General features: G+C 42.5%; 2 protein-coding genes across 3 annotated transcripts; both read left to right on the top strand.

The window, feature by feature from the left end:
* The first annotated feature begins 797 nt into the window (after positions 1 to 797).
* Positions 798 to 2570, top strand: LOC133169115 (serine/threonine-protein phosphatase 2A 56 kDa regulatory subunit delta isoform-like). Of its 2 annotated transcripts, none has more exons than XM_061301034.1 (4): positions 798 to 986; positions 1075 to 1135; positions 1215 to 1277; positions 2163 to 2570. In XM_061301034.1, the coding sequence occupies exons 2-4, from the start codon at positions 1109 to 1111 to the stop codon at positions 2418 to 2420; spliced, it is 348 nt and encodes a 115-aa protein (XP_061157018.1). In that variant the 5' UTR covers positions 798 to 986; positions 1075 to 1108; the 3' UTR covers positions 2421 to 2570. The 2 variants fall into 2 exon arrangements, with proteins under 2 accessions (XP_061157018.1, XP_061157017.1); XM_061301033.1 differs by having other exon boundaries at positions 1071 to 1135.
* Positions 2571 to 4201: 1631 nt separating this feature from the next.
* Positions 4202 to 13924, top strand: ppp2r5ca (protein phosphatase 2, regulatory subunit B', gamma a). Its single transcript, XM_061301031.1, has 14 exons — positions 4202 to 4397; positions 7096 to 7295; positions 8664 to 8774; positions 8893 to 8985; positions 9130 to 9260; positions 9336 to 9395; positions 9491 to 9599; positions 9732 to 9785; positions 9873 to 10043; positions 10120 to 10247; positions 10482 to 10583; positions 10666 to 10738; positions 11257 to 11373; positions 11949 to 13924. The coding sequence occupies exons 1-14, from the start codon at positions 4304 to 4306 to the stop codon at positions 12081 to 12083; spliced, it is 1578 nt and encodes a 525-aa protein (XP_061157015.1). The 5' UTR covers positions 4202 to 4303; the 3' UTR covers positions 12084 to 13924.
* Positions 13925 to 14028: the final 104 nt, after the last annotated feature.

Below are 14028 nucleotides of genomic sequence, written 5' to 3'. Positions count from 1 at the left end.
CCCGAGAACAGCACAACACACATAAAAGAGAACCGTTGCGCTCTCTATAATATCCACATGGGTGGTATTGCTCAAATCAATATGTAAAGTCCAAACAGGCATCCCTTTTGGTTGCTCATACTTATTTATGTATTCATTCATTCATTCATTCATTCATTCATTCATTCATTCATTCATTCATTTATTTATTTATTTATTTATTTATTTATTTATTTATTTATTCATTCATTTATTTGAAGAACTCCGATTTTTTTAAGACGTATTTGTTGTCTCTGCTCCTCTGGAAATTAATCCATTTGCCTGAGAAAGGGAATAAATAGCACATCATCAGTGCTTTCATCCGTCAAGTGAGAAACATTACAACACTGCCCTCCTGTGGACGTGCACGTATAATGCAAGTGCATGTAGAGGGCCAAAACTGCCAAATTAAAAAAATGAAAATAAAAACAAATGCGAAAAATATCATATACATTTTAATTAAAATACATCTAAAAAGAAGTGAAAATAAAAACAAACGTGAAAAATATATTAAATTAAAATACATCTACATTGATATTTAATTGTACTCGTACATTTATTTTTTATTTATTTCCACATTTATTTTCTTTTTGTATTTATTCTTGCTTTAATTATACCTATATATTTTTGTTCTTTTTAGTCACATATATGCTTTTAAGTTAAAATATTCGCCAATGAGCATAGTGCTGTTCTGTCGCTTTGCATACATCGTTCAATTACTCCTGATTCAATAGCGCCCTCTTGTGGCACTTCATAGATAAAGCAACCGGCCCCGAAAGTGTGTCAACTTGTCAAGTCACCTCCAACGTGCACGATCAGCTGCTTAGCCCACTTCCGCATATTTGTTTTGGCTATTTTTTATTCAGCTATTTTTTCCAGCATGAAATGACTTTTTCTTCACTTCAACTGCAATTCGTTGCCACTTTTGTCTGCAAGCAGCCTTGAGCCAGCTCGGGATCAGTCACATGGTGTGTGGATATTCTCGGGTCTCCGTCACGCAGACACACACAGACGCTGATGCGTGCTGGTTTCTCAAGTGTTTGTGTCCATAGGAAGATTCCGACCTGCTGACACTCCACAAGCCTCCATCATGCCTCAGAAGAGCAAAAAAGACAAGGTAAGGTATACTATTTATTATTATCTTTTTTTTTAGTTGTCAGCTTACTTGAGTCGAATTGCTTTTGTGTTTAATTTAGGACTCCACAAAGTCTGGAAAGGCAAAAAAATCTGCAAGTGAAAATGGGCCTGCAAGTGATGATGTAAGTGTTTTTTTTTTTTTTTTTAGACTTAACATTAAAAACATTTAGCAATAAATTATCAAAAAGCACATGATACAAAATAGCACAGCTGCAGTTATGACGGGTCAACCACAGTGTACAGTTTTTGCCAACAGTTTCAAAGTTATTTCTCGGGTTGTCTTAAATTTGATACAAGTTTGACATTTTTTTTTCCTGTATTCGTGGAAAAACATCCCACAGATATTTACGGCTCGTTTAAATGATCATTTTGGAACAATTGTTTTCATGGCACATTTCACAGCCATCTGTGTTCAGTGATATTTTGTTCTTGAGAAAGTTTCTCATGTGACATCTCAACATGATCCTATGACTTTATACTTCCATCAGGCAGAGTCGCAGCATAATTTGCAATTACAGTATGTCATATTTAAAAAAAAAAACATATCTTCATACATATATGGGGACTTGTGTGCCAGTATAACACATCTCATAGACTTCTTTGCTAGGGATAAAAAATAATATAAATAAATAATATAAATAAAATAATAAAATGAATAAAAAATAATATAAATAAAATTAAAAATAAAAGCTCTTGTGTGATAGAAAAAATGGATGGATCAATGGAGCTCTATCGATCATCTTAAGATATGATTGATCAAGCGTGTGTTTGACACGTGTGACAGCTCTGTCAGCTCCTTGATTAGCCTACCCCGCTCGAGGTCATTTCAAACTGCGTCCAGAGATGCAACACCGCAACCGGCGATCCGATTGCCCCCCGTCAAGAACCACCCGATCTGACTGCAAGCGGAACTTGACCCTTAAGCACATCACCTCGCCTCCTCCCCGTCCTTCCTATCAACATTGAATTACCTCGTGCCCTTTCTCCCTGATTGCTTGTTTCCGCAGGCTTCCAATAAAAAAGTACCTCCCACCACTCAGCTGATGAGGATAAAGCAGCCGGGGTCACACACGGCTGTGAGGAGGGAGAAGAGGTTCAGCTCTTCGTGCTTTGCCCTCAGCACCAACAGAGAGCTGCACAAACTGGATGCTCTCGCAGGTATGCCAGTCACTTTATTAGGCACACTTGTGCAATCTCATCGAATCCAATACAAGGTCTTCCTCAGGTCCTCAAGCATGCATGGGTTTTCTCCACATGGTACTTGATTCTCATTAGATATGCACTCTCTCCTTATCTCACGTTTCACATCCTCCTCCTCCTCTGAGGGCTTTTATTGACCTTTTTTTTTGAGGGATGGCATGTTTGGCTTACATCAACAAAGGCAATCATATTAACAATTTATAGCACAGGTAGATCCTCATAACCACCTTTTTTTAACCTTGAGGTCGCACTACATAATTGATAGGCTGCTACCCACTGACTTTATTTGTGATGCAAATGATGCTAGCTGCATCTCATCTCCAGACTTAGCCGCAGAACAAAAGGGATATTTCCATCACAATATAATGCTGACTTGATCTAAGTCTGGCAGTTTGTCTGAGCTAAAAAGGCCTTCCACGTTTATGCAGAAGCACTTTGCGATCTAAATAATGATACAAGTCAGCAAGCACGCCAGTGTATTAATTCACGGTATTGATTACCTCCACTTGTGCTTATTGTTTTGGGACCAATCTTAAGGAAAGACAATCAGGTTGAGGTTTGACGATTGACATCTATTTTTCATAGCTTCTTTGTTTACACAAGGCATTACACGTAGGATGTGGTCTAAGTGGTTTTCTGGAAACTTATACTCTTCTTTTTTTTGTTTATTTTTGTGTATGTAGTCCAAAATAGAAGTAACTTGGAAAATGTTTAGTCCTAAAAACACTTTGTGAAAAGGAGGCACACAAGCAACAATCTGACCTGTAAATCCTCCCGATGGGAAAAATAACAACAACACATTCATAAGGAGGAAAAGCCTTGAATGTGGTCACAAATAACACTCGTGACCACACAAAGAGCCGCTTGGGCTCGGCAGTAAAGTCATGATAAAAGCCCATTTACAATGTTGCAACTAATATCTTGTCTCTGAGATACTTTTAATGTCTGAGTGGTCAACATGTCAACAATTTTGCTTAATTTCACACTTGATTGATGGGTGGGCAAACTATTTTAACCCACGAGCCATACAAGTGCAATGATATTTTCTTTTTTCCAAGGTTATCACACAACATTCTAATGTATTGAATGGTTTCATGTAGCATTCTGTCATCGCCAAACAAGTCAGTAGGTTAACACTGCATGTTTCATGAGCATGAGTGACTCATGGCTCAGCTGCAGCTACTGTAGACTGCCGCACTCAGTTTAAAGGCAGAAGTGCAATACCCCCCCCCTCCCCCTCTTCCATTGGCACAAACCGAAGGTGTTATGAAATTATATTGATATTGACGTGCAGTTACAGTTCAGTTGTATTTAACTTTTTAGTGCACTACATTTGCATTGAATGTTAAAGTGCCATTTATTTCTGCACAATTTTTAATGCAATTTTTATTGTATGTGCCATACAAGTCAAGTTTTTCTTAATTTCATAGTTTCAAGTGCAGTTGTGTTCAAACGGAGCAGAAATGAAGCAGATGTGACAGAGGGGGAAAGATAGTGTATTTGCTTCTTTAAAGTTCGCTTTGACTATTCAATAATTTGTAGCTCCAAAATTTCCAACCAGATGATATAGCCGTCCATCCATTGGGACAAAGTGTGGAATACACACAAATCGATTCTGCTCTCTGATGTGTGCAAGGGCCTGGCTGCCTGGCAAGCAGCGTCACCAGAGACGAGCAACTAAGAGGCGGAGCCAGGGCAAATAAAAAAATAAATGATCGTCACATATCCCGCCCCTTTGCTCTTTCTCAGCCAATCGTCTTCGCCCCTTGCGGAAGCCCCCTTCGCTATTGCGCCGAAATCAACCAATGGGCGTCTTCCCTGTTTATGTGACGTCACAAAGTAGCCAGTTCCCTCCAGCGGCAGAGAGCTTCATTTTCTGATCTGCTTTGTGCTAAAATGGAGGCTGGCCTCTCGCCCTGAGTGGATCGCCTTCCTGGTTGAGGTTTACATGTTGACATGCAATAAATCTGCAGACAGAATGGTCGTGGATGCGCCTAATTCCAACGGGCCTTTTCAGCCGGTGGCCCTAATGCACTTCAGAGGTATGTACGGATGAATTATTCTTCCTGTATTGTCGCGGGGAATTAAGGGGGGGAAGGTGTGTGTGTATGTATGTGTGCGCGCGTTCGTTGCTGTGCTCCGGTTTTCCTTCACCGCTTACACTCTAGCCCCGCCGCGTAAAATAAGACCACATATCAGCTCCGGTTTAGTCATCGGTACCGCAGGCCCCTTAACCTTCTACCGTTTACGATTTGTAGTCGACGCGGCAACGATAAACGCTCTTTCTTTTTTTCCCTATACGCTAGCTAACTAGCTAGCTACACTGTCTTTGCCCATCCCCCAGCAGCGACCAGTGACGCTAACGGAAGTGATGTTATAAAACTAAGAAGGTCTCCACTTTAATCTTTGGTGTCTTAACAGAATTTCTAGAATTTATAGTTTAGGAATTGTCCAGAGTAGTGTGTGTGATTTTATTTTTCCCTTCAGATGGATTTCAAGGACACTCTACTTTCTCACTCCCACGAAAGTGTCAAGGAATCAAGTGTGCAACACATTTGCGGTGAATTTTCTGGGCAGAAGAAATAAATGGTAGAAAATCAGGGGGGGTTTATATTGAGGAAAGAGTTTTATGAATTCCACGCACTTATTCTAAGCTGTAAAACAGGGTGGATCTTTGATTTGATTAATTGGAGGCTCAAGGATTTATGTTTGCGTCATCTGTAGGTTAACGCATATCATTGCTACATGCAGTTTATAATTCAGTCCTTTAAGGATGTTGCTTGCTATTTTTGTGATTATTATTGTGCCCCAAAAGGCCCGATATTATCCCAGCAGCTTTTAGCTAAATATTAAACTATACAGGCCAATCTCGAGTTGTGAATGCACAAAACCTTTGGAGAAAAGCAGTGTCTAGTTATATTCTGTTATGTGAATTGTCAGATGAGTGGATAGATCTTTTTGTGCATCTTTCACTATGTAAGCTCTCTGCATTACTCATTACGACAGATTTCTTTTTTTAAATTTTTTTAACTCTTGATTAGACCCCACAATGACTTAACATTGAAGTTGCGCGTACCTGCCTGCTTCGTACCAAAAACAAGGAAGTGAATTTGGCAACAGTGTTTTGTTTGCACTGAGGACAGCGCCAATGATTGGTGCAAGTTGGCAAAACATTGCTGTCGTGGAATGAAATTGCAAGTTTGTACTTTAAATTTACAGGGATTGCCTCTGTAAAAAAAAGTAGTTTCTATGATTTATGCTTGAGAAAAAATTTTTTTTTTTTAAATGGAGTGTTTTTTTTCAATCCTTACCTAACTCCCTGAAATTCTTCTGGCAATCCCACTCTCATATGTGAACATCTCGTTCTTTGGGCGCAGCAACACCAGACTTGCCCTCTCACACTTTGTACAAAGGACTCGCTCGACTTTGAAAGGCCCCACTGTACTCTGCGACGAAGCGGCCTTCGCTGCAACTCGGGGCAATTATTGATTTACGTTCTATTGAGCCGCACAAGCCTCTGTCTCTATTGTTACGACCCTTGCACACGAGCAATGTTTTGCAAAGGGTTCTTTTCAAATTTGTATTGTAAAAAAAGTAAGCTTGTTTTGTTGAAAGCAGATCTCTTTTTGCCGTGTTCTGAATGTCTGCCTTTTGTTTCCATTCACACCTCCTCAGCCACTTGGCCATAAAAAGCTTAACCACCTGTGAATTTAAGAACCAACATGTCCTCGGACAAAAATGTCTTTGCTCCGATTCAAATTGTTTAAAATCAGGCTCCGCAGTGCTCAATTGGTCAAAGGGGAGAAATAAGAGCGCAAGATAGCGAGGAAAAAAAACAACTATGGAGAGTTTGGGCTCAAAAGTTCAGAGCGCCTTCCAAGAAAAACGGCATCAGCAGTCCTGTTTAAGGTTAAGCACAACCCGCTCTGGGTAATGCGTCGCGACAGGCTCGTAAATGAGTTGATGAAGCCATCAAATTTACCCGGGCACATGCATCCGGCATTTAAAGCGTTCTGCTGTTCTGTGCGCCGCGGTAAAATATTGTGCTCTCACGGCGCTCTGTGGGCTACATTCAAAAGTCACATTGTGCTTCCTGTCAGTTTTGCCATCACAATGCAGTCTCTCCTGTTACATAACAAGCCGATAAGTATTTTTAAGGACAGCGCCGAAAGTTTATTACTCAATCGGATACGACTTATGTAACAGGAGCGATGCGGAACAGAATCAGACTCGAGTGCCTGACTTGGCCTTTCAACGTCAACTTTTACTGTGCCTGGCATTTGTTCACTTGCTTGTTTGTTTACACATGGAAATGAAGTGAAACAGGAAGTGCTCTAATAACCACGTACCATTAATAGTGACCGCTATTTTTTTTCCCCTTCTCTCGTGTGCTCCGAGTAACTGTGCCGTGACCGTTCACCCACTTCCCAAATCTCTCGCCTTCACATCTTTCCACTTGATGTCTACCCGGGCTCTTCTTTGCTGTCGTTATCCGCCCCCCACGCCTGGGTTTCAAATAGTGCCAACACTTGAATCTTGATGACTCATTCGCCGCTTTCCATCTCGCTCAGTATTCAGTCTTGAGAGTCGCGCCTAGCTCGAGCTCGCCCTCTCGCTCGTTAAGGAACGGCTTCCCTTTGTTCCGTCATCCCCGACCGTTTCATTTATCAGCTGTATGTCGAGATGCCCTGTCAGTCGGCCATGTTTGACCCCGTTCTCCCGCCCGGACTCTTCCCGCAGATGTGGCCCCGGCCGAGCAGGAGAAGCTCTTCATCCAAAAGCTGCGGCAGTGCTGCGTCCTCTTCGACTTCCTGTCGGACCCGCTGAGTGACCTGAAATGGAAGGAGGTGAAGCGGGCGGCGCTCAGCGAGATGGTGGAGTACATCACCCACAATAGGAATGTCATCACAGAACCCATCTACCCGGAGGTGGTTCACATGGTCAGTAGAGCTGATTAGGCAGGGACGGGGCAAGTGTCTGTTTATGTCCAAAGATGACGATGTGGGTGAAACTCGGTCAGAAAATCCGGGTCGACTGGCTGGCTCGCTTTTTCTTTTGAGTGACATTAGTTTAACTGAGGCAGTGTCCACAAGAGATGCTAAATGAGCCGTTGGGACAGTGAAAAACGCACAGTCGCATCTTTTTTTCCTCCAAAAATAATCATCAATAAAACCAAAACATATTAGGGCCAAAGTTCATCTTGTCGCTTTATTCGCTCACCCAACAATGTCAATCAATTATCTGAACTAGTGTACTTAACTGCTTGAAAAATCAAGTATAGAGGATCAGCCACTTGTCCATTACCGAGCGGCTATAATGATGAGCTAATACTAATAACTGGACTTTTCCCAAGCCAGGGATTTCCCTGCTCACAAGGGAAGCGCCGAGCTTGACATTTGGAGCATAAGCGTCTGTCTGTTGCTTGTGGTCATTATTTCAGCTTTTCCATAGATAGTCTTTAGAAATGTCTTGTCACAGACACCGCTATTAACACAAGATGCTCCGTTGCTGAAGTCGGCGCCAGTCACGTGGATGACCTTTTCTTCTTGTTTCTATTTTAACTCGGTGCGTCTTTGACGCGCGGCGCTGGCACAACAAGCTTTACTCTTACCTTGCAGCCCCCGCCGAACAAGGCTCGCAGTGTCTTAATGGGCCACCTGCACCGTCCCATGATCGCCCGGTCGGGTACAGCGGCCCACGGGGAGAGTCAGTTGACACTGCGAAAGGCACACTGCATTATTGTCAGGCAAACCCTTGCAGCCCATAGTTACAGGAGCCTAAAAATAAAACTTGACTTTGGACTGGTAGATAAGAAGATATAGGTTGGGCACGTTGGCGCTTTCACCGGGCTAATTGTATCCTGCCTGCGCATCCGCCTGGCCCGATGTTGTTTAATGATATTTAATAGTCGCCGCTTTTCTGCGGTTCCTCTTATAGAAAATGTTTGTCGGGTGGGCGTATATACGTCACCAATCGGCGTGTTTTGGTGATTTTCAAGGTTGCATTTGTGCCGCTCTCGTATTAGCACAAATCCATTCACAAAACAATCTGAGTCATGGATTTTTTTGTGTCTTTTTAAGATGCCCTGATCCAGATCCCAAATGTGGCATGGCGTATAACAAATCAAAAACAGTTACCATTGAATGTAATCTCATTATGCGGCCGCTTTGTGTGTGTCGACGTCTGGTTTTTCTGTTCAAGGCGCAGCCTGATTTATAACATTCCAGTCCAGGAATTGTTTCATAACAGCTCGCTTCCTCGTCTAATCCCATATGTGTACGCTCTCTTCCATTTCTGTCTGCCTCTAGTTTGCCGTAAACATGTTTCGAACACTGCCTCCTTCGTCCAATCCGACGGGAGCTGAATTTGATCCCGAGGAGGACGAGCCGACACTCGAGGCGGCGTGGCCACACCTCCAGGTTGTTATTCGTTTCATTGAGTCAACGAGAATAACTTAAATTAGTTATAGAAGTGGTTAATGAGCAGCACGGGGCGTCATTTGTTCTTAATTCTGCTTTTTCTCTGCTTCCCTTGCAGCTGGTCTACGAATTTTTCCTTAGGTTTTTAGAATCGCCCGACTTTCAGCCCAACATAGCAAAGAAATACATTGACCAGAAATTTGTTATGCAGGTAAGGGAAGGAGAATCCGCTCCTCGCACGCACTTGTCAATGCAGACAAACAACTTGGCACCACGATGGGCAAATCAATCAGTTTGAAGAAGAAGAAAAAAAATGTATTGTGTAATGTCTGCCTTGTCTCTTTTCCAATTGAAGCTTCTAGAACTATTTGACAGCGAAGATCCCAGAGAGCGGGACTTCCTCAAAACGACTCTTCACAGGATCTACGGCAAGTTCCTCGGGCTGAGAGCTTACATCCGAAAGCAGATCAACAACATTTTCTATAGGTTGGCGCAATTTGTTGTACATTCTCGAGCTAAGCGGTCTTGCAATCGCTGAAAAATATTCCCTCGCTCTTTCAGGTTTATCTATGAGACGGAGCATCACAATGGTATTGCTGAACTACTGGAAATACTTGGAAGGTTTGCTCCATTGATTTCGCAATATTTAGAAATGCGGCGGCTGTCGTCGATATGTGCTCAGGAGATGTTCATGAGCGGGTTTGTTTGTTTGGCAGCATTATCAACGGATTTGCCTTACCTCTAAAAGAAGAGCACAAGATTTTCCTGTTGAAGGTTTTGTTACCTCTACACAAAGTGAAGTCGCTCAGTGTCTACCATCCGCAGGTACAGTATGTGTGTGTGTGTGTGTGTGTGTGTGTGTGTCTGCTGTCTGTTACGTAACAGTTGAATGCTGTGCTGAAAAGGAAAATGAGAGCAAATGCACTACAGGTGTTAAAATATTTATCTCTTTTGCAGCTGGCTTACTGTGTGGTGCAGTTTTTGGAAAAGGACAGCACTCTAACTGAGCCGGTATGTCTCTCTCCTTGGGTATATGAGTGTCTTGTGGTCGATTTTTAAAACCGCTGATTCGTAACTTTGTTCTCGTACCCCTGATAGGTGGTCATGGCGCTCCTCAAGTATTGGCCAAAGACTCACAGTCCCAAGGAAGTGATGTTCCTCAACGAACTCGAGGAGATTCTGGACGTCATCGAGCCGTCCGAGTTTGTGAAAGTGCAGGAGCCTCTCTTCCGCCAGCTGGCCAAATGCGTGTCCAGCCCGCATTTCCAGGTATCGCCGAGCTCCTCCCGGGAAGTCCCTCTTATTTCTTGTGGCGCCCCGCTGAGATCCGGCGTACACTCTCTAGGTGGCCGAGCGAGCGCTGTACTACTGGAATAACGAGTACATCATGAGTCTGATCAGCGACAACGCGGCCAAGATTCTCCCGATCATGTTCCCCGCTCTGTACCGCAACTCCAAGACCCACTGGAACAAGTGAGAGGCTTTTTTTTTTTTTTTTCCTCCTCGTTTTTGACACCCGAGTGATGCATTTGCACTCGGACTGCGCTAAGCGTCTTCCCCCGCATAACACCCGTGTGAAACAATGCCCGGGCAAATGTCACATGGTGAACACGAGTGTGACAAATTGACAATACTATAGTATTCGGAACTGAGCCTTGCCAGGAATAGCTGCCATTTTATTAAGTCAACCTGTGTGTGCGACTGCAGGACCATCCACGGCCTCATCTACAACGCTCTGAAGCTTTTCATGGAGATGAATCAGAAGCTCTTTGACGACTGCACACAGCAATTCCGAGCCGAGAAAAACAAGTAGGCGGCGCAGACTGGCGTCTTTGCTTTTTCAACCTTATAAAGCGCCGAGATAATAAGAACTGACTGTTTGACCCGATAGAGAGAAGGCCAAGTCGAAGGAGCGCGAAGAAGCTTGGATCAAGATCGAGAACCTCGCCAAGTCCAATCCGCAGGTGAGATGCAAAAACGTGACTTGCTGCACATGGCCAAAATGTCCTTTTGGGTTCATTTCCTTTTAAGGGCCTTTTTGCACTGCACTTGGTCTTCAAAGCCTTCAGTACGTTTGGTTACTTTTCATAATAAGTCTGAGTGAAGATAAAGGGATGAGCACCTTTTTTTTGGCTATGATTATTTCAAGGTAAATGACACCCCAAATTGACACTAAGCATTGTTGAGGTTTTTAAAGATTCCTCCTATGTCACGTTTTGAGAGTTTGTGATGTGCAAAGCGCTTTTAGAGCTTTCTTTTCCGTTTGAGGTAAGTCCGTAGTTGCTACGTTGTGCTTGTTTCCGAAACGAATGCAACTCCAAATAAGGATCTTGTGGTTAAATATCAAAATGAAGCTGGTCATTTGTGTCGAACCTCTTGATCCGTTCTTCTCTGCATGCCATTCAACATCTTTTTTTTTTTTTTCACCCTCCTCCTTTTGTTTTTTCTCCTACCCCCCCACCCCTTTTCTTTTTGGACTCAGTTCTCTGTGCTTGTTGATCCCTCTGACTTCAATAGTCCAGTAGCAATGGAGACGGATGTTCCTTTGATAGAAGATGTTCAGAGGTTAAAAAAGACAGTTGAAGAAGGCGCAACTCAGGTAAACCTGGCTTCTCTCTGTCTCGATTCCTTTCTTGACATTCTTTTTCGATACCGCATTTGCTCTATTCAAAATATTTTCTTAACAGAGGGCAAAGCGTTTCATATGCAAAATTGCATAAAATCTGGCTGTGTGCTAAAGATCCCCATTGACAGCGCACGGTGTTGAAGATCTATTCAAGTCTTTTGCGCTTTCCGCTCAAACATTTTTTTACAATCTGTTTTATGCCCCCCCTATCTTAAACACAGCATTTTGAGTAATATTGCCTTTAGTATAATTTAAAAATAATAATTTTCATCTCAGGGGCAGCTGACAAAACGGGCAGATTTTCCTGCCTAATTCATATTACACAGACATATTACTCACAATACTGTGTTTGGACTTGTGCCTCAGCATAAAAGATTATTGTAAAAAACGTTATGGCTTCATGCTCAGAGGCTTGCTAGTCCGTCTTGAAATGAGCTTCATTTTGAATTCAATCGGTGCTGCAGTTTTCCAACTTTGAGGTTCAGCATGAGGAAAAGAAGACTTGACTCCTTTTTTTTTTTTTCTCTCTCTTTCTCTCTGTGCGACAGCCACTGCACGGCCAGTGGAAGGAACGGCCCATGGTGCGGCGCAAATCTGAGTTGCCTCAGGACATCTACACCACAAAAGCCTTGGAGACCCACCGCAGAGCTGAAGACATGTTGACCGCCCGCGACGGACTCTAGATCCAACTGCCCCTCCACGGCCATGGACACCCTGTCACCCCATCCATCGTTTGTTGTTGTCACTGTGTCGTTTTGTTTTTTAAACCCATGTCCTTAGTTCTCTTTCATTCCGGCAGCCCCGTTGGGTGCAGCACACTAGACCTGTGACCATTACAGAAGCTCCGTATTCAGATTTCTGCTTTCTCAGGTTTTTTTTTTTTTTTTTTTGGAGAAGGACGTCCATTTGTGTCCATGTGTCTTTTAGCCCACGGAGTTGCTTCCGTGTCATTCCCTCCCGCGACCTTCGGTGCCCCTCTCACGCTTAACTGTGGAACCTAGGGGGGGGGGGGGGAGCAATGATACGGCGACAGGTTCCCATATATACTTTGTCGGGATGTGGAGCTGCAGGAAGAGTTGAATGGATTTCTATTCTCTAACGCACGGAAGGCAAGAAAGGTCAAAGGAAAGATGACGCTTTCCTGTTGTCACTTTTTCTTTCGTCTTTTAATGGACAGCTTGTCAGTGCCAAGACTGTGTGTTTTTCTTATTAATCTCCAATTCAAACTGGTTGGTTTTGGTCATTAGCGGGTTTTATTTTTTGTTTCTTTCTTTTTAGTGTAGCACACTTAACGACCAAACTCAGGCCTGTCAGTCGCCTTGCAATGTCCAGGTAGGCAGCGAGGAAAGATGATGGTGTCCTGTGGACATCCGTCACTTTCCGTTGTTTTTTTTTTTTTTCTCTCTTTCTTTTCCATGTGCCATTTTGCCACTGTTTATGTACGCTTGATACGTTGTGTTCATAGGCAAAAGTTTGAAAACCGGTCGACCGTCTTGCCCACTCAGTTCAAACAATGGTACTGCTGAATGTGACTTCAGATAGATCCCGATACGTTTGGACAAACGAGTCAAATATCTCCACAATTGACTAATAAAAGCTTCTAATTTATTCAAATCAAGCTCTAGTAATTTAGCTATGTATAGATGCACTTAATACTAAAATAGAAATACCAAAAATCCCTCTCGTCAACCTTCTGTTTGCTTTACCACCGTTTGTCCATTAGAGAATCAGTACTGTTGTTTCAACTAACGCGTCAGGCGTGTTCTGATTTCGTCATATTTGATGTGCTAGTTGTCTCGTCCCTGGAGGTGAAATAGTTGGGCTGTCCCAGCCTAAAAAGTGTGGGGGGGGGGGGGCATGCTGAACAGCGAACTGACATAGTGACTTGGCTCGTTTAACTGTATTTAATACTGTATTTGCTTGAATGCAAAAAGTTGTAAATTGAAAAGTACCATGTCAAACATGTACCTTTTACTCCGGAGGAATGCCATTCAACCAAACTTGATTTTTTTTTTTTTTTTTTGTTTCTAAAAAAAAAAAAAGAATAACCCATGCTTGCTGGGAAAGATGATCTTTTATGGGTTTTATGAGTTACTTTTAGTGCATACAGAAGGTCCGTTGGACAAAGAGAGGTGAATAAAAATCTATTTGTTGGCTTGTCTTTTTGCAGATCTTTTCATTTTAACATTTTATTTCTAAAACATAACTTAAGTGTCCTTTTGTATGTGACTTGTACCATATGGATTCATTTAATATTGTATATATGATTTACCTTGTTTCATGTAGTGTGATATATCTAGATCAATTTTGTACAAATTGTCCTTCTGTACAGAATAAAACCTCCATAGCAAGTGAAAACGTCAATCTGGCACATATTTTATCCCGCCCTTGCTTCCCTTTTGCCCCAGCAACTCGATGGTTTTGAAAAGTGCGCATATTTTTACCAAATCCATGTTCATGTGTTCCAATCACTGTATAGTGGTGTACTACGACATAGAATGAATAAAGATTTTATTTGAATATATATATTTTCAACCATGCACCAATGTTGGCTTTACTTGACTGAAACATAAATATGATGTGATATTCCGAATAAGTCGAACGGCAACAGTTCTCGTTGTAATGACA

Source organism: Syngnathus typhle, linkage group LG16 (genome assembly GCF_033458585.1).
Source record: "Syngnathus typhle isolate RoL2023-S1 ecotype Sweden linkage group LG16, RoL_Styp_1.0, whole genome shotgun sequence".
Lineage (NCBI taxonomy): Eukaryota > Metazoa > Chordata > Actinopteri > Syngnathiformes > Syngnathidae > Syngnathus > Syngnathus typhle.
This window is presented reverse-complemented; position numbering and strand designations above follow the sequence as displayed.

Coding starts and splice junctions, on each gene's coding strand:
- ppp2r5ca (XM_061301031.1), top strand. CDS start 4,304: ATGTTGACATGCAATAAATCTGCAGACAGAATGGTCGTGGATGCGCCT. Junction 7,296..8,663: donor ACCCGGAGGTGGTTCACATG/GTCAGTAGAGCT, acceptor GTCTGCCTCTAG/TTTGCCGTAAACATGTTTCG. Junction 9,786..9,872: donor ACAGCACTCTAACTGAGCCG/GTATGTCTCTCT, acceptor TACCCCTGATAG/GTGGTCATGGCGCTCCTCAA.
- LOC133169115 (XM_061301034.1), top strand. CDS start 1,109: ATGCCTCAGAAGAGCAAAAAAGACAAG. Junction 1,136..1,214: donor AGAAGAGCAAAAAAGACAAG/GTAAGGTATACT, acceptor TGTTTAATTTAG/GACTCCACAAAGTCTGGAAA. Junction 1,278..2,162: donor ATGGGCCTGCAAGTGATGAT/GTAAGTGTTTTT, acceptor TTGTTTCCGCAG/GCTTCCAATAAAAAAGTACC.